The sequence below is a fragment of the Nycticebus coucang genome, chromosome 24 (assembly GCF_027406575.1).
Source record: "Nycticebus coucang isolate mNycCou1 chromosome 24, mNycCou1.pri, whole genome shotgun sequence".
NCBI lineage: Eukaryota > Metazoa > Chordata > Mammalia > Primates > Lorisidae > Nycticebus > Nycticebus coucang.
Window position 1 is genome coordinate 12,109,809 of NC_069803.1, and position 24,686 is coordinate 12,134,494.

The 24,686-nt window shown below is 40.4% G+C and overlaps 1 protein-coding gene across 8 annotated transcripts in view; it reads right to left on the reverse strand.

Moving 5' to 3' along the window:
- Positions 1–24,686, reverse strand: part of RBPMS (RNA binding protein, mRNA processing factor) — a 190,141-nt gene that overhangs the window by 27,318 nt on the left and 138,137 nt on the right. For 5 of the 8 annotated variants that reach the window (XR_008377413.1, XR_008377415.1, XR_008377414.1 and 2 more), the window contains exon 6: positions 766–896. The exons of the other annotated variants lie outside the window; for them this stretch is intronic. Coding sequence is in view for 2 of the 5 variants with exons in the window: in XM_053578762.1 (XP_053434737.1) it covers positions 766–896 (131 nt within the window). In the remaining 3 variants the exon portion in view is untranslated. The remainder of the gene's footprint in view (positions 1–765; positions 897–24,686) is intronic. 8 annotated transcript variants of the gene reach the window in all.

A 24,686-nucleotide genomic window follows, 5' to 3' on the forward strand; every position in this document is an offset into this window, starting at 1 on the left:
GTTATCTCCAAAGGTGAATCTTTACACTGAAGACTACTACTTACACTAAAAGCAAAGCTAAGAGAAACACTTTCTCCAAGGGAAAAGGGGGTGTTAGTATACAAACAGCAATCTTTGTGGAGAAACAGGGAGTTTGTTTAAAAAACTCAGGCTATTCTTAACTAAGAAAGAAAGCTGGTCAGAACAAAGCTCTTTATTTACCATGACCTGTAATTACATCCTAGACACTATATTGCACATCCTTTTTGACAGGGTTTCTTAAAAACAGAGAAGGGAATCCTTAATCTTTCCTCTAACATATGTAAGAAAATGCATATAGTCTTCTCCTGGAAGCTTCCCCTTTGGTTGCTAGATTCTCACAGAACATGAGAGCAAAAATTTCTCAGTACACAGAAACACACGCAGACACACGTAACTCCTGCTACTACGGCCTGCCTCTGCAGCCCTCCGCACGACAAGGCACATACGTCTACACTCTCTGGTGACGCCCTCTAGCTAGCTGGGAGGGTTTGGAAAGGGATAGCCTTGCCCCAGTCTCATGTATGATATGAGGTGAGATCAACAAGGAAAGAGAGGTGTCATTTGGGGCAGACATCAGGCAGTGGGTGATATCATTGCTGTCAGATGATCCTTGTAAGTCCTGGAGGAGTGTTGAAGGTGGATCTGTTAGCTAGATAGGTGTTAGTTGTATGGTGTGCTCTGGGGTACCAGGTTTGAAAGGACGTGGTGGAGTGAGTGAAGTCGTGGCCGATGGGCATAAATTACCTGGGCATGCAGTGAAGCGGGATAGGTGAAAGCAGGAGGAGGTAGAGCAGGCGCTAACTCCGCTGGGTACAGAGGGTACGGGGCCCACACTTCAGGGCTACTGGGGTAAAGTGCAGGCACTGTGAGCTCATCTGCAAGAAAAGAATAAGGCGAGAGTTAGTTAGTGGTTATCAAACAGCTAGTTTCATATCAGAAAACACAACACCCAATAACCCCAAGCTCCAATCGATATTAGAAGTTAAGTTTCTCTCATCCTTTTTTAACAACCTGTTGTCTTTGGACCCTGAAACACTAAGCAAGGGAATGAAAAATTGAAACAGCAACAAGCATCTGTCTGGCCTGCTGAGATCTCAGGCCTGGACTCTGCCTTGGACACTCTGATGTCTTTCCAATTGTGGCTGGGGATCCCAAGAACAGCGGGAACTTCCTAAACAAAACAGAAAATGTGGGCCTTTGAGGAAAAGGAAGGGAAAGAATTAATAAAAGATATCCCATGAGAACCCATTGCAGAGATTTGGGGAGAACAATGGCTTAATGGCAGGACCCCAACAGACCAGGGGAACTGTAAGACTCTCCTGCTTATTAGTATAACCACTATTGACAAACGTATCATGATCAAACATTTCCCACTCAGTCCAAAGAAGTGCATGGCAAACACTGGCATTACAGGATATTTAGGGTGTTAAAAGTTCAGAAAAATGGAAGTAAAAAACCTGAGTATCTTGATTAAAATTAAATATGCAAATAAGAACACTTATAGTTGCTGTTTACACTGACTATATTTTCCTGGGGAGGGGGGTAGAGTGTCAGCCATGTTGCCAATTGCCTGGTCTAAATGTTCTTCATACAGCTCCAATTCCACTCAGGTCAAGCTGCAGTTTGCCAGAATAAAGGGCAAGTGCTGGGTGCCCCCCCCCCCATGTAACAGGAAGCAATCCATTAAAAGTAACAGCAACCACATGAGAGAGCCTCCCAGCAAAGGCAAAAATAACATCAGTCAATAGTTATGAATTCAGACCCTGTGAAGCAGCAATTCCAATATGTGCTTTTATCACCTGTCAAAATCTGAAATCAAGTATGCCAAAGATGCTATCCAGGACTGCTGAGGGAGACAGGAAAAGGTGACTCGATAAAGTCATTAGTAACTCCACCATTCAGAAAGCCTAAGTGTGTGTGACCCAAGGTCAACAGAGTCACTTCACTCCTTCCCACCCATCTAAGGAGCTCTTCCAGCTACTGTCTCTCTCATCCTTCCCATCTCCGAAACTTTGGTTGGGGGTAGGATTTTTAATAAGGAGAGGGGGCTAGAAATAGAAAACTTTGCAGGGTGCATGTGGATCTGGTGGGCAGAAGGGGGTGAAGCTCTCCTCAGCCAGCCTGTGTGGCAAGAGCCTCTCACAGGATGGTAGGGTGTCAAAAGTTTCTCATGGATGACGACCCATTCAGAGGGCAGTTTGTCCTCATTTCCAGTTACAGTGGGATCCCAACAATGTGGTTTAATACACTGTGGCTGGCCTCCCTGCTTCTCTCAAGAGGCAGATAAAGTACCTCCTCAGACTCGGTGATAGGAACACAGACTGCCTGTGTGTCTAGGCTGGAGCAACTAGACCGTGAGAGTGGACTGACAGTTATTATTTGGGTAGAGAAGCAATAGTACCACAAGCCTCTTTAAATGATCGGGTCCACGCCATTCAAGTTCTAGGATGTGTAGGTGTCTGTAGCCTAAAGCTTAGGAAACCCCTCACAGCGGGTTTGAGAGGACGCTTAACAGATTCCTGTGCTTCCTGTCGTGATGAAATCATATGATTTCCATTAGAGCAACTCTTATGGGAGCCCAACTAGGGGAAACCGCTGCCAGAACCAATGCCTTTGATTTTAAACAACCATTCTCAGGAATGGCAAGCTATTACTGTTGTTGTTATTTTAGCCACTAGGCTATTAAGATATAGTGAGTCTTTTTAAAAAGTCGAGTCTCAAGCCCCAGTAAACTAATGTCTAGCCCTGCATAACTGATACAAACAGAAGACCCTTCAGTGGGATGGACCTGGCCTACAGTTGTCAGCCGAACAGGAACTGGGTAATGGGGGAGCAGGGCTTTTACCTGGTCAATGGGTGCTTCCTTTAGAAAGTCTTGTAAAGGAAATGAAAATCTCCTTTAAGATATTTTATCCTGGGCGGCGCCTGTGGCTCAGTGAGTAGGGCGCCGGCCCCATATGCCAAGGGTGGCGGGTTCAAACCAAGCCCCGGCCAAACTGCAACAAAAAAATAGCCGGGCGTTGAGGCGGGTGCCTGTAGTCCCAGCTGCTTGGGAGGCTGAGGCAAGAGAATCGCGGAAGCCCAAGAATTAGAGGTTGCTGTGAGCTGTGTGACGCCACGGCACTCTACCCAAGGGCGGTACAGTGAGACTCTGTCTTTACGAAAAAAAAAAAAAAAAAAAAAAAAGATATCTTATCCTAAAGAGATAAGTAATGGAGAAAGACTGTGATGAGGTTTTAATCTCAGCTAACTGCTAGAATTTATAATTTCCAGACCTTTCTAAATTTTTATCCTAAAGCATTACTTCCCACCAGGTCTACACTGATGCCCAGAGAAAAGCCACTGGTTGACATGTGCACAAAACCCAGCCCGTCAGAATAAAGGATTCGCTCTGAAATCCCCTAAACTCAAAGTTGTTGAGTGATATAGTCCAGTAGGTACTGAAACCCAGGCCAAAAAGAGATTAGGATGAACTTACACTTGATAAGTCCCTTGGTACATCTTAGTATTATCCGTCTCTCCTTTCTCCCTTCATGAAGGAATATGGAGCTCACATAAATATCAAGAGCCATGTAGCCCAACCAGGTCAGGATCCACTGGGCAAGTGAGGCAGTCCCCACTGACACCTACATTTCAGCATGAGACTGAGAATTCTCCTAAAACACACATGGACTCCTTTGATGAGAAGAGGGTATTAAGCAGAATGAACGTTTTGCATGCATTTGTACACTTTTTACTTGCTACTATAGTTTTTTTGAAAAAATTACAAAAGTTAAAGAGGCAGGTTTTGCACAGCCCAAGCTGGTACAAGGTCTTCCCAACTGAAGGAGACAGCGGCAGGGGAGCGGCAAGGCTGTGATGGGCTTCACCATTAGAGCTGTTGTTCCTCCTGCTCAAACTGATGGGAAGGTTGGGAGAAAAAAACTGAAACAGAATGCTAAAACTATAAAAATACTAGAAGAGAGTGCAGGGAAAACCCTTGAAGAAATTGGTCTGGGCGAGTACTTTATGAGGAGGACCCCCCGGGCAATTGAAGCAGCTTCAAAAATACACTACTGGGACCTGATCAAACTAAAAAGCTTCTGCACAGTCAAGAACACAGTAAGTAAAGCAAGCAGACAGCCCTCAGAATGGGAGAAGATATTTGCAGGTTATATCTCCAACAAAGGTTTAATAACCAGAATCCACAGAGAACCCAAACCTATAAGCAAGAAAAGAACAAGTGATCCCATTGCAGGCTGGGCAAAGGACTTGAAGAGAAACTTCTCTGAAGAAAACAGGCGCACGGCCTACAGACATATGAAAAAATGATCATTCTTAATCATCAGAGAAATGCAAATCAAAACTACTTTGAGATATCATCTAACTCCAGTAAGATTAGTCCATATCACAAAATCCCAAACCAGAGATGTTGGCGTGGATGTGGAGAAAAGGGAACACTTCTACACTGCTGGTGGGAATGCAAATTAATACATCCCTTTTGGAAAGATGTTTGGAAAACACTTAGAGTCTAAAAATAGATCTGCCATTCAATCCTATAATTCCTCTACTAGGTATATACCCAGAAGACCAAAAATCACATTATAACAAAGATATTTGTACCAGAATGTTTATTGCAGCCCAATTCATAATTGCTAAGTCATGGAAAAAGCCCAAGTGCCCATCGATCCACGAATGTATTAATAAATTGTGGTATATGTACACCATGGAATATTATGCAGCCTTAAAGAAAGATGGAGACTTTACCTCTTTCATGTTTACATGGATGGTGCTGGAACATACTCTTCTTAGTAAAGTATCTCAAGAATGGAAGAAAAAGTATCCAATGTACTCAGCCCTACTATGAAACTAATTTATGGCTTTCACATGAAAGCTACAACCCAGTTATAACCCAAGAATAGGGGGAAAGGGGAAGGGAGAGGAGGGAGACGGGATTACACCAGCGGTGCATCTTACAAGGGTACATGTGAAACTTAGTAAATGTAGAATGTAAATGTCTTAACACAATAACTAAGAAAATGCCAGGAAGGCTATGTTAACCAGTGTGATGAAAATGTGTCAAAACGGTCTATAAAACCAGTGTATGGTGCCCCATGATCGCATTAATGTACACAGCTATGATTTAATAATAATAAAAAAAAACAGATTGCTGCCCAACACCCATTGGGATGAACTGGAGTTCAGGGAGGGGGTGAGACTCCTCTTGACCACCCAGAATGAGGCACACTCCAGAGAGCAGAAAGAGGGCAGATCAAGGGACCAGGGCTTTTTTGTCTCAAGGGCCTAATCCGATTGTCCAGAGAGGCCAAGCAAATCCTTTCTCATTGCACCAAATCTGGCTACATCTTTTCTCCTTTTGAACCTTCTGAGGATAATGTTGTCTAGGGCTCACAATACACATCTGAATAGGTCTTTTTCTTAGCACGAGAATATGCAACCAGAAGAGCTCAAACTGGATTCTGAAAAACAAGGACTAGAAAACTCCTAACTCCATCCTCTAATCTTCTTGAAAAGAAAACTGCACAGTGTATGGTGAAGGTTTAAGCCTAAAGAGCTGGGGAAGTCTGCCTTTTCATTTTAGATGAGGAAACAGATGAAGAAAGGTAAAGCTTCTAGTCTAAGGTCACATCGAAATATAGATAAAGATGAATGGCTCTAAGAAAGAACAGAGAAAGAGAAACAAGGAAAATTTTGAATGAACTTTAATGTGGCCATAGCTGACAGAACACAAAGATCAAGAACTTTGTATCAGTATTTTACCCCTTGATATTTCCATTCGGAAATATTCCATAGCAACTTCATGGTCAACATAGCCCAAACTAAACACACCCCCTCCAACGGTCTATCCTCTTGGTTCCAGATTTCAGTACAAGATGACACCTTTCACTCAGCTGCCTAAGTCATCCCATTCTCTTTACGTTTAAACGTCCATCAAGGGACTGCTGTGTGTCCCATCATCTCCTCTGATCTTCATCACTACTGGACTGAAAGGTTTCCTACCCTGCCCGCCACACTGAAGCCAAGACAACTTTTAAAATACACAATATTTGTCACGCACTAATTCCCCTTGCTGTCTGGACACTCTGAATACCGGGTCATGGACTATAAGACCCTACATTGTCAAGTCAAAGCTGTACCTGGGGCACTGGGGTGAAGGATCCCACATAATTTGCCCTATCTCTCCAGCCCCAGCTCTTGACCTGGTTCTCCCTCATTTCTACTGTCTGACCTCGCTGCATCTGTCCCTCTGCCATGCTTAACATTTACTCACAGGTCAGTTATTCCTTTCGCATAGCTTAACTCTTCAGCAGACTCTATATCGACATGCCACTTCTGGGGGGCCTAGCTTCACTCTCCCAGTGTGGAAGAGTGCTTTTTTGTGTGCTTTGCTGGATACTGCACCTCCTGAACTAGAAAAGCAGTTACCGCCCGGGTGCTAAACTCATATTCTTGCTCACCCAGTCTCTAACATAGTATTATCAGACAGTACCAAGAAATCAATCACTTCTACACTTGAGAAAATGAATGGAGAAATAAATATACTTCCATCCTGTCCTCAGAGGGGGAAATAATCAAATTGTGGGTGAGAAATATGCACATAAAAGCACCATGATCTATCTAAGGGCTCACAGCTGACTTACAGTGTCTGAACTGAGACTAGGATTCATGACTCTTGTCAAGTAGCTCAGGGTCCCTTCCATATACCATCTGGCTCTCTCTGGGGTGCGAGATGCCCCCACTACGGGTAGCAGTAAGAGGGCCCCTGAAACATAGGTGGCATTTATTTTGAGCTTTCATTGTACCCAGGATACTATAATAAACTCCAGGAGTCTTCCAGGACAGCTTGCCTGATAAATGAAGAATTTAGCCAGGAAAAATAGTAGGTGTGACACAGAAGATCCCAACATGATGAAAAATTCTGTTTTTAATAGAAAAGAAAAATCAATTTTGAAACAAACATGAATCAAGGATTCTGTTAGCCATCAACTCTCACTCACACAGCTTGGCAAGCAGTTGATGTATGCCTGTGAAGTAAACCCTTCAATACATTCAGAGCCAGGTCTACTAGGACGTCCTCTTCAATGCTAGGTCCAGGGAAGTGCACACTTGCTCCCTGTCATGGACAGAATAGTGTCCCCCCAAATTCACACCCAACTGGAGCCTCAGAATGTAACCTTTTGTGGGAAAGTCTTTGTGGATACAATTATTTAGGGATCTTGATGGAGGGAGAGACAGGAAGGATGTGTCTACAATCCAAGGGATGCCAATGGTTGCCAGGAGCCACCAAAGTTAGGAGAAAGGTATGGGAAAAGTTTTTGCCTCAGAGACCTCAGAAGAGCCAACACCACCGACCCCTTGGTCTCAGAATTCTGGCCTCCTAAAGTGTAAGGGAATACATTTCTGTTACTTAAACCATCCAGTTTGTGATTTGTTGTAGCTGCCCTAAGAACCTAATATAATTCCTGTACAGAATCATACATGCCCATTGGCTCCCCAAGAGGTTAAGTGCAGGGAGATTTTGATGACAGAAGCTAACGAAGAGACTGAGTGAAAAGCTCAAAAGAGGTGTTCTATATTACTCAGCATGAAGGATCACAGTACTTTTTGTGTTTTGCACAGGGAGACAAGAAGAGAAATCAGTTTGTGCTCAGCTCCCCACCACTTCCATCTGCTCCTTATCACAGACCTTGGCTATTTCCATTGCATCAACTATCCATTCTCCAAGGACAACTCAGAAATCTACAGTTTTGAATTCCACTCCAATGGAAGTATGTTTAAGTCATCAAACTCAACTCATCCAAAAAAGTAAACGCACTGTTATTCATAAACCAATTCCTCTTCTTACTTTCAAAAACTTTTTTTTATTCCATTTACTCAGGTTTAAAAGCCCTTCATTTTCTCTATCTAAACAATTGCTAAGTCCAAATAATAATAAAGATGACAGAGATAAGAAAGTTTACTGAGCACACTCCATGTGCCAGTGCTCCCCTGTGGGAGGCATTAACAGCAGCCGCTTTTCCTGAAGGCCAAGACAACAGAAGGGTTAAGACCTGGCCCAGTAACTGGCATTTGTCCAGACTCTTCACGTTTGCACTCCACTGCTTCTCCATATTGACTCCGTTTATTGATTATAAAATCTCTGTCTTTCCTCCTTTTTTCTCCTTTCTTGCCATCATCTGTAACTCAAAGGCAAGTTCTTGCCTGGCTGTTTTAACAGCCTCCTGACTTTAACTTCCACTAACTCCACTCCAGTATTTCTCATTTCACTCACTCTGGGAACAACCCTTTGAGTCTGCAAAAAGGCAAACAGACCCACAAAGTATGTATGCCAAGGTAGTTCCAAAAACAAGTTTGTCCTGATTCAATTGGTTCAAAGGTGCCACCTCTCTGCTGAACGACTTTCTGCGGTTCCCCTCATCAGTCATTGCTCCATGGTCTCTTTCATCCTGCCTGCCCAACTGGGTGACACCAGGAAACTGTCCAATGCAATCCATGTTTGTAAAAGGATCTGCTCCCCGAGCTGAGAGTAGAAGGGAACTAGGAGCATGATCAGGAAGAAAACTGTTCCTGTGAGAGCTTAAGTCACTTCTGTCACCTGCTGTTGTTCATCACACTGGGACACTTTTATTTTTCTTCTTTCCTATAAATTCCACACAGGGATGAGGATCACCCAGGTTAAGTCCACTACCAGTCACTGGCAGATTAACATTCAAAAGTATGTCAGCCTTTTGCATGGATTTCATTTCATTTCTTTCTTTCTTTTTTGAGACAGAGCCTCAAGCTGTTGCCCTGGGTAGAGTGCCATAGCGTCGTCACAGCTCACAGCAACCTCCAATTCCTGGGCTGAAGCGATTCTCTTGCTTCAGCCTCCCAAGTAGCTTGGACTACTTGCACCCACAATGCCTGGCTATTTTTTGGTTGTTAGTTGTCATTGTTGTTTCGCAGGCCCGGGCTGGATTTGAACCTGCCAGCTTTGGTGATATGCGACTGGCGCCTTAGCTGCTGGAGCTACAGGTGCCCAGCCAGAGCCTGGATTTCTTTCTTCTTCTTTTTTTTTAATTTTTATTTTTACATATACATGTGTTAATTAAGTTTCCATTTTTTTTTTTGCTTCACAAAATTAAAGACTTAAAATTTAGTAACAATAAAAATGTTGAAGATAAGGTTTAGAAACAAAAACCTTGTAAAGAATGAAGGAACAAATACATTCAGAAAAGGAATCAATTACTTCATCGAATATTGAGCAATAATAATAATAATGCAAAGAAAGTAACATTCACATTGTCAAATAAGACCAGAGCCTAGATTTCTTTCTTTTTTTTGCAGTTTTTTTGGCTGGGGCTGGGTTTGAACCCACCACCTCCGGCATATGGGGTCAGCGCCCTACCCCTTTGAGCCATAGGTGCCACCCTGAGCCTAGATTTCTTAAACAACCGCAATTAGGTCTGGATGTTTAACAGAACCTGTATTTTCAGAAAGCACTGATTTTACATTACATGAACGTTAAGAACATTTACTTTCACTCAACCCCGCACTGCAAGACCTTCATGAAGGTAGCACACTGCTCCATTTTCACTAATATGCCTGGCACTAAGGAGGCACTCAACAAATACAGTAGAACCTCCATAGCTGACCACCTCCCTACAGTGACCACCTCCTTAAGCTGACCTCATTTGCATAGGCTGGACATGTACCACATGTACTCAATGGAAGTTTCTCATGCTGACCACCTCTAAGTTGACCAGTTTGTTACAATCCCTTGGGCAGTCAATTTACAAAGGTTCTCCTGTATTTCCTGAATGACTGTTGCAATACCACCACTCTTCTCCAGAACCATGTTGCCAGTTAAAGTGTTTCATCTGCATCTTTTGTTTCTCCAAACAACCTTTCTATCAGTGGTAGATAATTTAGATTATACAAGAACTTTAGTATTATACATGAAGATGGCTGTGTGGCTCATGTATAGCACTATTCATATATCAAATGTTAATAATAAGGATAGCTACACAGGGTCCACTCTGTGCATTTAACAGACAGTAACATATTTAATTTCCATAAAGTCCTTTGAGGATGACTACTGTTAACAGCCATGTGTGGTAGTGAATGACTGTAGTTCCAGCTCCTTGGGAGGCAGAGGCAGGAGGGTTGTTTGAGCCGAGGAATTTGAGGTTGCAGTGAGTTATGAAGAATCCAGTGCATTCTAGCTGGGGCAGGAGTGATACTCTGTCTTGAAAATGAAAAAAGAGAGGGTACTGACTAAGGTTTGGAGAGATTGAGTAGTGATAGGCCCAAACCAGGCAGCTAAGAGGGGTAAGGCCATGATTTGAGAATGTAAGCACTAGAGCTCCAGAGCCCATGCTCTTAAATACTGGTAAATCTAGCATGATGGGATTGTAGTACTGTATGGCCAATGAACACCTTTGCCCAAAACATGTTTAATGCTTAATAAGTAAAGCTTAACACTCTAATCAAGAAAGAAACACTACTTTAGGGTAGATAAATGGCACAGGGCTTATTTTAAAGACAAAATAATTCTATCTGCTTTTCCAGGCCATAATGACATGTAATTAATATTTAAATTTGTTTTAAAAATCTACTATAAAAACAAGAGCTTATCCATGAGGCGATTCTGACATACATTATACATGTTATGAGGAGATAGGTGTATAAGAGCACTGAGTAGGGGAGAAACAAAGCATGAAAAAGTACAGGTTTAGAACACAGAGATGACTATGAGAAGTGCCCACGACTTCCGCCTTACTGAGAATACTGGAGTAGAAATGTTTACCCCCCAAAAATTACTTTAGTAGAACTTTTACTTGTCACTCTTTCACCTCTTCGGTGTACACGTGTTATTTGGTGAGGGAGGAAAACCAGCAAGAGAGATATGTTTATAAGCATAAGGGGAGGCACATGTACCTTTTTAATGAAACTGTTGCTTGGGCATATCTATTAGTCTACAAAAATCAGATCCCCTGCCAAACTATTTTATTCAATATAAGATCCCTGAGTACAGGCCTGTTTTCTTTACCCGTGTATCTTCAGTGCCTAACACAGTACATGTTACAAAGTAGGAGAAATCTTGGAGTACATCTCTCTATTCTTTTTTTTTTCTTGAGATAAGTTCAAGGACCCTCGTACCTCTTGGGCTGTTAAAATGTTGTTTCAATGCACTTTCCCAAAAGAAATAGTTACATTTGTATCAACTTAATATAATACTGAGAATCACCATTAAAAACAAAAGTAAACAAAAACCCACAATCTTATAATTAAAACTGAAGTATCTCCTTTACTTTAATGTATACTTCTTTGATAATTAACAAAGCCAAACTAACATGCTTTCAGTTTCCATGCTTTCAGTTGGAACAGGTTTTGCCGAAGACAGTCTTCGTTAAGGTACTTTGCTCTCTTGAAAATCCGGGATGGACCAAATATCCTTTCTCTCAGTCCCCATCACAGTCTATGTGTACCCTGATCATTGCACCTCTACCACTTATATTGAAAATGATCTCTTTCAATGTCCTTCTCCTTCACCAAATGGTAATCTTCCATCCTCAGCATCTATGTCTGGCACATAGAAGATATTTAATGAAGGCTTATTAAATTTAACTGGTATTAAAAGTGTTTGTAATTCACAACCAGCAAGAGCATGCAAACTTGACAATCATATAATCAACCAATGACTTATACTTTAGTACATTTCCTTGACTTTTTAGAAAATGTCAGTCTCAATCTGCAAAGGTTCCCTGTCCTTGATAAAAAGGCAGAAACTCTTAATAACATGTCATAGTTATCAGTTTTAAAGAGATTTGACATTGACCTAGGGAACTGACGAATCATAATCCCAAAATATACTTCAGAGTACAAATAACATGACCTAGGTGAAGACCTCCTGAATGAAGCTGTGCGCCCAAACTGAGATCCCCTTCTCTTCCACTGCCTTCTCTCCTGCTCTCGGAAGAGCTCCAGCAACTCTACCTCTTTTCTTTTGGTGCCATTGTTCTAAAGAAAGTCTTCTTACCCTTCCTTACCACTGCTGTGTCTCTATACACTTTCAAGTTGTTATTGTTACTCCACTGAAAATAACTATGGTTGTGAAGTATTTAAAAATCAGAGAAATTTTAGGATATAATTCTCCTAGGATAAACAATCTTATTTATACTACACTAATCCACACAGTGATCTACAGAAAAATATCAACAGCTAGAGTTTTTATAATAACAAAAATAGGGGAAAAAACCAGTATGTTCAATGATTAGTAAAACTGAAGTATTAATATATCCATCTAATGTACTTTAATGAAACTGAAGTAGAGCTATTTATACTTACCTGAAAAAAGACAACTAAAATATTACTAAGTGAAAGCAAGGTTGGAAAATAGCATGTTGTCCGAAGAACTGAAATTCTATTTAAATCTCCCTAAATCCTGTGAGCTAGATACTGTTTCCATTTTATAGAAGAAGAAATTAAGGCCCATAGAGTTTTAGTGACTTGTCCAAGGCCAAGGAGTTTCCAGGTGGGGATGGAGGTATACAAATCTAAAGAATGCTCCAGGAGTCAATGTTCCCAGGAGGCATCACTGCCTCCAAACTGTTTATTTTCTTTGTTTTTCTCAAGTCAGAATACAAATTATATTCTTTTTTTTTTTTTTGGTTTTTTTTAGCCAGGGCTGGGTTTGAACCCACCACCTCCGGCATATGGGACCGGCACCCTACTCCTTGAGCCACAGGCACTGCCTACAAATTATATTCTTGAGCTTACAAACAAAGAAAACATGTTAACATACTTGAAATAATCTAGTCTGGCTTGGGTGAAAAAGAAAAACAGGCCATGGGAAAGGAAAAAAATATATCACTACTAGCTGTGAAAATAAATTCCTTGGCCTTTATTTTATAGTCTTTGAGTAACGAGTATTTACTCATAAGTATCAGATGTATCAGCAACACCATGCTGGTGAACACGGAGAAGGCTGTGCCAATGTATTTTAACATCTCTTTTAGGGAGGCTAGGAATAAATCACATAAATACTGTTTCATAAAATTTCTGTGAAATAACAAGAACAAAGCCATTAGTAAACCCAGAAATGACTCGCCACAGGTAACAAAGTTGCTATAACATGTACTTCTCTGAGAAGTGCTGTCTTTTCCATCTATCCCAAATTCTCCTGCTTCAGTTGATTCAGTTTTATTATCTGGTAGCTTTGTCTGGATTAAAATTAAAAAGTACAAAGCAAACCGCCACTTTCAGAAACATTTGCTGCCATAGAAGAGTTGCTATCTTTCACCCATCTACGCTCTCAGAGGTGAGTCAGGTTTCCACATTCACCCTCTATGACGGCAGTGAATAAAGACAAGTTCTGTAAGCGTTGAACCAGGAGGCCACAGCATGGAGGAAATAAGTCTAGTTATCCAGTTAAAAATAACAAAACGAGACTAAACTAGCTCCTAGTTCAAGTTAAATACAGCTCAGGACCAACATGAATAAATCAAGCACTCAGCATTCAAAAAAAAAGTCAATTAGTAAGGGCTACTCTGTCTTAAAACTTTAACTCATCTTGGTCAATGTCTCCCACAAGTATTAATACTTACTGGGCATCTGCTATGGACCAGCTGTTGGGTGAATGCCATCATCTTTCGTTTCTCTAACCCAAATTTTAGACAGTGATACTGAGCCAAAGAAGGGCCTGATTACTCACAAGTAATTCTTGTTTAACTGAATGAATCTGGTGAGCATAGGTGGGAGTGAGGAGCAGAATGTACATGAAAAAAATTGCAGCAAAACCTCTGTAAGTTGACCACCCAAGAGACTGTAACAAACTGGTCAACATACAGAGGAAGTAGTCAACATAAGGAACGAGGGTCACTATTACCAGACCAAGAGGGTCTGGCTGTCTGTCACTGTCAGCCAATATACAGAGATCGGGATAGGTCCACCAAACTTTGTCAGAAGGCTGAGATTCTGGAGAACAGTGAGAGTAGTCTGTCAAGACTATTCTGTCCTTCCATTTCCAAAATCACATTTTTAGACATAAAAGTAAAAAGTCATGTTAATCTTTATCTTTAACAATAATCAGCATAACCCATGACTCATAATAAATAATTAGCATTACCCATGCCTCAAAGCAACATTCCAATTCAAAAGTTAATCTCCAAAATCAACTGCCCTGAACTACTCAAGATAGATACTTTTAGGTTAAAGCTGAATTTACAAAACAGCAAGAATGGGAGATAAGAAGTAAAGCTCACATAGGACCTGAATGACTCCAGCTTACTCTTACTACACATGCTTTCACCACTGTACTGACACATACATGTGATGCATGTTCAGTCTATAAAAATTAGGTCAACTTATGGAGGTGGTCAATGTAAGGAGGAGGTTCTGCATTTGGAAATGGTATCAGGTTATTATTAATTTAATGGTGTCAGGTTATTAGAAAGAAGATGTTATGTCAGACTATTAGAAAGAAAGTGCCTGGCAGTGCCTGTGGCTCAAAGGAGTAGGACGCCAGCCCCATATGCTGGAGGTGGTGGGTTCAAACCTAGCCCCAGCCAAAAACTGCAAAAAAAAAAAGTAAGAAAGTACCTGAAAAGTTGTGAACTCTTTGGAGAGTCAGTAAATGGTCACTGAAAAGGATATGGACTTTTTTTTTTTTTTGCTGGGGCTGGGTTTGAGCCCACCACCTCAGGGATATGGGGCCAGTGCCCTACTCCTCTGAGCCACAGGCACTGCCCAAGAAAGAGACCTTCTTATAACAGTATTATACATGAGGTAATTCTAGAAAATGTGTCTGTGGTGATAAAAAGAAACTCAAGAAACTTCACTTGAAAGTCAAACCAAAAAAAAAAAAAAAAAGTCAAATCAGTATCTCTCTCTAGTCCTTTAGTTGTAAATGTTGCTGGCTAGTTGGATAGCTTACCTAATCTGAGCCTCAGTTTCCTCAAATAAAAATATAAACTATAACACAGGATCATTATAAAAATTAAAAGAGAATTTGAGATGTATACAGCAAGAACACAGTGTTAAATAACAACAATAACAATGATAATCGACACTAATTAGAACAGGAGGTGAGGATATAACCTGGGGGTATAAACAATGTTTATCTATGTTATATAGGAAATCTATCCTTAGTGCAAGAAAATTCCTTGATTCATCAGATTATCTGGGGTCATACCTGCTTAGAGGAGGCAGCAGGGAGTGGCGCTGTGGAATGCATGCCGTCAGCCACTTCTCACGTTTAACGTTGTTTCTTCCTCATTCTTTTATGCCTTATACATATTATTCAGTTCTTTTTATTAGGAATAAGTTGGTGATCACTGGAAACATCCTGGTTAATTATATGGTTGCTTATTTTAAAAATGAGAACAGTGATCTTCATTAAAGAGCAGAAGGCTTTTTGTTAAAAGTTAGTCTCCATTCCCAGGTTCGCCAAGGGAATGTGATCTGCTCAAAAGGTCTACTTAACTTCATTAAACAAAAAACTGACTAAGTACCTTCGGAGACTCTGATCTGTGTCTCCCTTCCATCCATTCCATTGGCTGCAGTGAAACTGCCAAGTCACAACAGCAGATCCAGGTGTTGGTGTACCTCAGCTCTCAGAGGAGCCATACTTTATTTTTTCCTTTCTCTACAATTCTTTACCTTATAAAACCCCAAAAAATTTAGCCACAAGTTTAAGAACAATCATAACAAAAGCACAGCATTTAATTATGCAGGAGGTTAATAGTCATACTGCTGACTTTACGATAAAATAAACAGCGAACATTTGGCAAATGCTAACAGAAACAATCCCCCCTTTTTCCACCCTGTAATTCCTGAAGATTGTACTCATTCTTGGGAACTGAATGACAGGCAGAATTCATTTAAGAGAACAGGGCATCCTAACCTGGTTAGAAGTACTGAAAACTACCAAAAAAGAAAATGGAGGAGTTTGGGCCAACTGAGCTTCTTCACTTGAGGCAGTAAATAATTCTATCTCATGAAGATCACTGGTCTGAGATGAACAGATTACCTATCAGCTCTAAAAGGTTGCCTTGTCAGTATGAATCTTTTTCCAGTTTCACCCTGATGCAAAACCAAAGAAATCAGGGTATGAGGGTCAACAGGAAGGTAGGTGGCTCTGACATGACTTCTGAGCTTTTTTGATGGGTGATCCACACAGGAACCAAGGAGTTTCTGAGGTTTCTTCACTCCCTTAAGCCAGGGACCCAGGGCCTTTGAGTAGAATAGGGGCGTTCAAGCCGGAATAAGGCTTGCACCCATGAGCGCAAGGTTGCAATGACCTATAATTGTGCCAGAGCACTCCAGCCTGGCTGACAGATTGAGTCTATGTTTCTTAAAACAAAAATAAACAAACAAAAAAAATACTTGACTCAGACAACTAAAGTGTGACAGGCCTCTATTTCAAAACCCAGATCTGCCTGGCTCCTGTAAATACTACAAAATGCCAGTCAACAGGGAGTTCTCTGCAACATAGTGTGATACACAGGTGTGAAGTCAGGAGATTCCATCGGGGGTGGTTCTCAGTTTATGTTGTAATACACATACTAGTTAAAACCAGGGCTCTGCACAATAAAAAGTTGAAAACAAATCAAGTGTCTAGCAACAGATGAATGAATAAACAAAATGTGGTATATCCATACAATGAGTTGTTACTCAGCTACAGAAAGGGCTGAAGTTCTGATACACAGGTAGCGGTAGGGTGATAAGATTATACAAAGCGAAAGAAGCCAGACACAAAAGGACAAATACAGTCTAATTCCTCTTACATGAAATGTCTAGAATAGACAAAAGCTAACAGGGACCAGGAAAAGGAGGAAATGGGAAGTTATAGCTAAATGGTTTAGAGTTTTGATCTGCAGTAATGAAAAAGTTTTGGAAATAATGGTGATGATTGCAAAACACTGTGAATATAATTAACGTCACTGAATCATATGCTCAAAAATGACAAGTTTTGTGATATATATACCACAATTTAAAGAAATTAATAATACACCAAAGAGTGTTGAACTGTATAGTCTGAATGGCTGAACTGCTAAAACAACCAACCAGAAAACCACCTTGGGTTCCAAGGCCAGACAGACTTACCAAATGTTGACCACAGGCACATTTTAAAAACTCTCTGAGCTTGATTCCTCATTTGTGAAGTGAGGGTCATAACTGTATTTATACAATAGACTGTTGTGAAGATTAAATGAGATAATGAATATAAAGAGCTTAACAGAATACCTTGAATGAAAAACAGCTGCTATTATTATTTTTCAACTTCTCATTCCTAAAGATGTCCAAAGTCCAAACATGCACTGCCTACTGACCCCAGGTTTTACTAGTTCTCAGACTACGTAAGAAGGAATGAGTCCCCCGCCGCATGGTAACAGATATGTTCTGGCTCTCCATCTAGAGCCCGGTAGGCAAATATATCTGCAGGAGTTCCCCCAGCATGCATGTCCCATGCAACAACCATTCTCTAATGCCTTTGCCAACAAAATCTTACAGCTCATCAGACAAGAGATAGAAAATATAGGGGGTAATATCCTATTATAAAGGCTGTTTGAACACCTTAAAAGAACCACCCTCTGAAAAATAAAACATCTTACACAAACAAGAGTCCATCACTACAAAATCTACCTAAGCACCTTTATGAATAATACAGCAACCATAATGAAAGTGATGTAAAGGGACTGCTGACCACTCTCTCTCTCAACATATCTCATTCTCCATCTCTTCTCAAAGGTACACTGACCTCATTCCCTCCTCCGCTTCTCTTCTTTCCCATCTTTCATTCCTCTCACACTGGGTCTCCTCCCAGCTTTCCTTTTCTCACACAGTGCGGAGGCCCCAGCACAGGATGCTGGGGCCAGGAACAGTCTGGTAAACAGACCATAAAGCCCACAGCACACACAGTGTGGGGCCTGGATGGTAAATTATAGAAGAATTGTGCTGTGTATGTAACCAATGGCTGTGGGCCAGTTAGTGGGTGACATTAAAGTAGTTTACAAATGTCTCAGAGGGAAAGGAAACTGTTTGGAGAGTTGTCTCTGAACCATTAAGGAGAACTGATGAAAAGAAATGAGAATGGAAAGGTTAGTTCAGAGACCTGGAGAACTGGTGGTTCACACCTCCCAGAACGAGGCTGGGAGAATCCAGAAAAGGCTTCTTAGGGTGGCTGTACAGTCTGACTGGGGCAAGGCCCCTGGTATAGAGACTTCACACTGACAGCTAGAGTCACTTCATCTGGTAACTGCTCTGACCCTGCTGCATCTCAGGGCTTATAATTACATTATCTCAAGGTTTTTGTCAGGAAGAATTATTTTTCTCAGGATGTATACAGAGGGTGCCAAAACTATGCATATACATTTTAATAAAGGAAAAAACTGTAATAAGATTCTAATGGTCAATATATACCGTAATTATCTTGCATCTCTTGTAATTGCAGAAGTCAAACATGACTTGTACTTCTCAAATCATGTTTGACTCCTCCAATTAGAAGAGGTGCTCAAACCTCAGTTGTATTCATCTTTGTTATCGGTACAAAGTGAGTATTACATTCTAATACAGTTTTTTCCCATCTTAAAATGCGTATACTGTTTTTTGCCCTCTATGTATTTGTTTCCTACAACAGAACATCTTTAGATAAGAATCAGGTCCAGTGGGGCAAATGGTGCTGGAAATACTAGCAGTGGAGAGAGTTTCTTGAGGGTACATCCTCTTTAGGGTGGAGCTCCAGAACGCTATCTGAATCATCATGCTGGCACTTTGGTGATGTGTTTTTAATCACTCTCTTAATTCTTTCAGATGAGGAAATAACCTAAAACAAAGCTGTATCTCCTTTAAAATCCACTGGTAACTTCTGATAATGTAATTCTACTTTTTACAGATCTCTAATAACTCTCAACACCTTCTCAATCAAAAACAACTCCTAATTGTAACTAAGATTTCCATTTATTCCTTTCTTCTTTCTTCCCAACTCCATCACACACCATCAACTTACCACCAGCTGGGTAAAAATTTGTTATGATTTTCTGAATAAAGTCAGTCTTGCCACTAAACTTTTGAACCTGTTCTTCCTCTTGCCTGGAATGTAATTAATCTAAATCAAAGGGCAGCTGTTAAACCCAGAATTGGTTTTCCTAAGTCTATGTGTGCTTCTCGGGTCAACTTTAGGGTTTCTTAGCAGCCTTCAAAATTACTGGTAATAAAAATAAAAACCTGCACTTAAAATTTTGAACTCAATGAACTATCTCCAGTTTTAAAAATTTGCCTTCTACCTAGTATTCTACTTAAATGCAGTCAAAATCTAGGTTGCTGCCTGTGTTGTCTTCCTTCCCTCCTTAGAACAAGGGCTATAAAACCTTTGCCTGCCATTCCCCAGGAGGAAGGCCGCTTCTGTCCTCCTCCTGACAGCTCTTCCATAAATCTGCCTAGGTCTAAGAAATTATTCTTTCTGGGGAAAGAATGGAGAAATCTAGATTCTAAAGGACTATCATGTGAAAAAAAGGACTTTGTTTCCTGAGGCCCAGGGAGTAAAACCAGATCAGAGGGCTGAAGTTCCAGGGCATATAGATTTTGGCCAGTTAGGAGCACAAGTAGGGCTGGAATTAATTTAGCAAGTATTTATTTAAACTTACTATGTGTCTGACACAAAGCCAACCCTTACTATTCAAGGAGCTTGGAGACTATAAAGGGAGACAGAGAAATGGCAACTGTATACAGTATGAGAGGTTTGTCTAAAACAATAAATATGTCTCAGCTCCTATGGCTCAGTGGTTAGGGCACCGCCCACATTCACCCAGGCTGGGGGGTTCAAAAGCAGCCAGGGCCAGCTAAACAACAATGACACTGCAGCAAAAAATAGCCGGGTGTTGTGGTGGATGCCTGTAGTTCTAGCTACTTGGGAGGCTGAGGCAAGAGAATCACTTACGCCCAAGAGTTTCATGCTGCTGAGAGCTATGATGCCACAGCACTCTACCAAGGGCGACATAGTGATACTCTGCCTCAAAAAAAAAAAAAAAAAAAACCCACAACAATACAATAAATAAGTAATAATAATAATAATAATAATAAAACAGTTCTATAGCAGCAACCAACACACTAGAGCATCCATGGTTGGAGAGTCACACAAGTTTTATAAAGGAAGAGACAGTTAAGGGGACTTTTGAAGTATCTGCAGTTGAATTTATGGCATGGGAGTGGGCACTCTAACCCGAAAGCCTGGAGGCAGACAGAGCACATGATGAAGTCTCTTTGGACTCTCAAAGTTGATCACTAATGAAGTACAGCTTTGAAGAGACCAGTGGCCAGAGGTGAGGAGTGAGGCATAAATTAGGACAGGTGTCCAAGGTGTGTTGAGGAGGAGAGACTTTTTTATTTTTTAAAGAGACAGTTTCACTTTATGGCTCTTGGTAGAGCGCAGTGGTGTCACACAGCTCACAGCAACCTCCAACTCCTGGGGCTAAGGCAATTCCCCTGCCTCAGCCTCCTGAATAGCTGGGACTACAGGTGCCTGCCAGCCACAACGCCCAGCTATTTTTTTGTTGCAGTTTGGCCGGGGCCAGGTTTGAACCCTCCAACCTTGGTATATGGGGCCGGCACCTGACTTTCAACCAGATGAAAGTTGTAAGACTTTATACTTAGAAACAGGAAGTAAAACAAAGCTTTTCTTCCTGTTTCTAAGTATAAAGCCTTACAACTTTTATTACCCAGGGGGTAATGAAGCTCTTAAGTCACCACAGGAGTACCCATTTATTAAAAATGGCTTTTTATCAAATAGGTATCTTATTGTAATTGCTACTAATCTGGGATTTAAATACATACTTATATTGACATAGGGTCTCACTGTATTACCTGAGCTGGAATGCATGGCATTGTTAAGTCACAGCAACCTCAAATTCCTGGGTTCAAGCAATCCTCCTGCCTTAGTCTCCCAAGTAGCTGAGACTACAGGAGTGTGCACCACCATATCTAGCTGAACCCTTTTAAATAAATCAACACATCTCAGTTGAGTGAAGTTTTTTACACACTGCATAGGTGTTCAGGGCAGAATGTGAAAAAGAAGCTGAATGCTGAGAAGCCTCAGAGTAACTAGGCATGGTTGGGAAGGGCACTTGGAGGGGTTGTGACCAGCAGCAGAGAGGGAGATGTATCTGGGTGCTTCCTGACACAAGCAACCCACCTGCCCTTAGGTCTGTGCCCCATCTCTACACTGGAATTTACCTACCTATAGTCCCCTCAGAGGTTTTCATTCTCCTGATGATAAAATCTCATTCCTGATTCATTTAAAGGAGTAACATGATACCTTATAAAAACTGGGAGGGGAAAAAAAAAAAAAAAACTCTCATGGTTCCAGTGCATCATCTTAAAACACTTCATGTTTCTAAGTCTTTTTTTTTTTTTTAGGACACATTAAAATTTGCTTTAATACTTCTTTTGGGGGAAAAAAAACCCCACACTTGCAGTGAATGAACAAGAAACATTTTTATGCTATTATTTGTATCTACCATGCCATGAATTCATAGGGGAAGAGGTTCCAGCAGCTCAGGGAGGCACCTTGCCATTTAATGTGACGAAGTGTTGATTGACTTTTGAATTCATGGGAAATAGGTCCCAGCACCTTGTATCACTGTTACACGGGGACTATTGGTTATCTTGTGTGTCCCTGCTGTACACATATTATGCCATGAGCTCATGGGGAATAAATAGGTTCTTGCTCCTAAAAACATGGGTCCACTAGTACTCCTGTGTGCTATGTTATATGCTTATTATGCCATGAATTCATAGGGAATGGGTTCCAGGAGCTCAGGCTCCTTTCCGTTAGTTCTCACAAAGTGGGCTTCTCTGGGTGGAGCAGGCTGGCGCTTCAGTTGAACCCAGGTACCTTTCTCTTTGGCTTCCTTCTTTTTCTGATCATTTTCCTTCACACGTTTCAGGAAGCTATCTCGGCTCTTAGAGTGCTTAATATGCTCAATACGAACATTAATCCTCTTCGCGAGGATCTTGCCCTTAACTTGTTTGTTTACAACAATGCCAACAGCATGCTGGGTAACATTGTAAACTCTTCCAGTTTTGCCATGGTAACATTTGTGTGGCATGCCTTTTTGAACAGTACCCATTCCCTTGATGTCTACAATATCACCTTTCTTGTAGATTCGCATATATGTGGCCAAAGGAATAACTCCATGTTTTCTAAAAGGCCTAGAGAACATGTATCGGGTGTCTCTCCTCTTTCCCTTTGTGTTTGTCATTTTGGTGAATTACTGGAAGATGGCGTCTCCGGCCAAAAGGCTCTAAGTATAAAGTCTTACAACTTTTATCTGGTAGTTTGTATTATGGCTCCAGAATTTCAAAAGGCTTCAGAGGAAGCCAGTGAACTTTGAAAGAACATCATTTACATCTGTTTGCCATATCAGGTGGCACTTTAAATAACTAAATAGGAAGATGCAGGGAAGAAAAACAGAAAGATTTCTAAAGTTTCTACAGGATTAGTGTAGATTCTTTTTATTGTGGGGGAAAGGGAAGGAAGGAGAAGGTCAAGTGGAAAAATGATTTTATGATTTAAAACATTTTAAAAAATAATCACAGTTTCCTGTTTGTATATCTCTTTTGGCATTTGCTGATATCTGAGTCTAGGTCTTGGGAGAGGCTAGTGTATTTTAGACTTTTAAAAGTTTACTTTGATTTAAACTAGGAGACTGCTAATCCCTAAATTTAACTTCTACTAAAAATTACTACATTAAAACTTTTCTCAATTTTGAATAACTATTTGCCAGAAGTTAAAATGCTATTTTTGGAAAAGAACTTAAGTTTGAGAAACATTTAAAGACAAGGTTTATGAAAACAATCTAGATTGAATTTCTGTAGAAATACATCCATGATAAATTACTAGGAAAAATGGTATGTTTAGGTGAAATGATGTGGACTAAACATGGAATGTTTCTACTCTATTGCAGTTTTAGTACTTTTTATAGACAGTGTTAATAAAGGGCATGGGGACCCCTCCACCAGTTGAGGCAAGAGGGGCACTTATCTCAGGAGTTTGAGACCAGCCTAGGCAACATAGTAAGATCCTGTCTCTTAAAAAAATAAAGGGCATGGGAGGTGGTGCTATAAAATAGTTTCATTCGCAAAGTCTGCAACTAAAATTTTAAAGCCACCCATATGGTCAAATGTGTATTTTGAAAATAAAAAGAATCTAGGGCGGTGCCTGTAGCTCAAGGGGGTAGGGCCCCGGCCCCATATGCCGGAGGTGGCGGGTTCAAACCCAGCCTCGGCCAAAACTGCAAAAATAAATAAAAATAAAAAAGAAAATAAAAGGAATCTAAATAATGATCATCCATGGCTAGATCATCACAAGCATCAGAGAATCAATGAGAAGAGAAACCAAGTAAAGTTCTGCAAATCACTTTTGCACCTTAACTCCCCTCATGTGATCGGTTTGGTCCTGTCTTATAATCGCTCACTTGAACATATTTTCTTGCTTTCTATCAGTTCTACAACATGAACACAGGCGATTACCCAGGGCTGTGGCGAAAGGAGAGGAAGAGATTGAGGGAAAATTTCTATATTTTGTGTTATAGGTATTGGATTGAATAGTTGTGACCTTGTGCAAAAACGATGAATCTCCTCAGATATCTCATATATAAAACAAGAAAATTAAAATTTGGATACTCTGATATATCACTGTTAGCTATGTAAATTGGTATAAACTTTATTACAGTGCTCTTTGGCAAATATAAAAAATTCTTTTTAAATTTCATGAAATGCTTTAAAATAACCAAAAGATAAGTGAATAAATGTAAAAAGAAATGGGCAATCAGATCTTGTTAAGATCATAAACACCTGTTAACATTACACAAGAGAGACAAAGTTTATGTGCCTCCTGCTCTCAGTAGAACACTACCAGTACTATTGGAAAAGAAAAAAAGACCCAACTACTACTTTCCAAAAAAATACATAAACAGAGCCATGCTAAACAGTATTACAGAGATGCAATCAGCAACCCTTACACTATGGGAAATTAAAGGACAAACAATCTGGGTTCAAACTACAAGGGGAAAAAAGAGAGAATGAAAAGGAACATATAGACAAGTGTATGATAACAGACAAAAGAAATCAACCAAATACAAAGATAGTATAGATTTGGAGCTTGACTCCAATACACAAAAACAAAACACTATGCTAAAAATCTCTACTTTTGTGTATGTTTGAAATTTTCCATAACAGAAAACTAAAAGCAAAAAATTAGGAAACCACCATTAAAAAGAGTTAACACTTGAAAGCAAGATAGTCAACCTGTGAACAGACTCTTTTCTTGTGTATCCTCTTGCTTGTTAGATTATTCCCCCATTACCCGGAAATTAACATGCTAATGGAGACAAGTTATGATATCACAAAATGTGTCTATATTAAAGTATAATGGAATTCCTAGGACTTTGAAAGAGCCCAAGAATCAAGAAAAGAAAAAAGCATTAAGGTTTGAATTATTTTTACAGTAAAGAGTTTAAGGAATTTTTCCCTTGCAATGTGCACTGTATTCTAGGAAACTGTTCTTGAAATGACTCCTAATAATTTTTTTTTTTTTTTGACAGAGTAATCACATTCTCCATAGAGTGCCCAGGGGGTCATATGTCATAGGTCACAGCCAACTTCAAACTCTTGGGCTCAAGTGA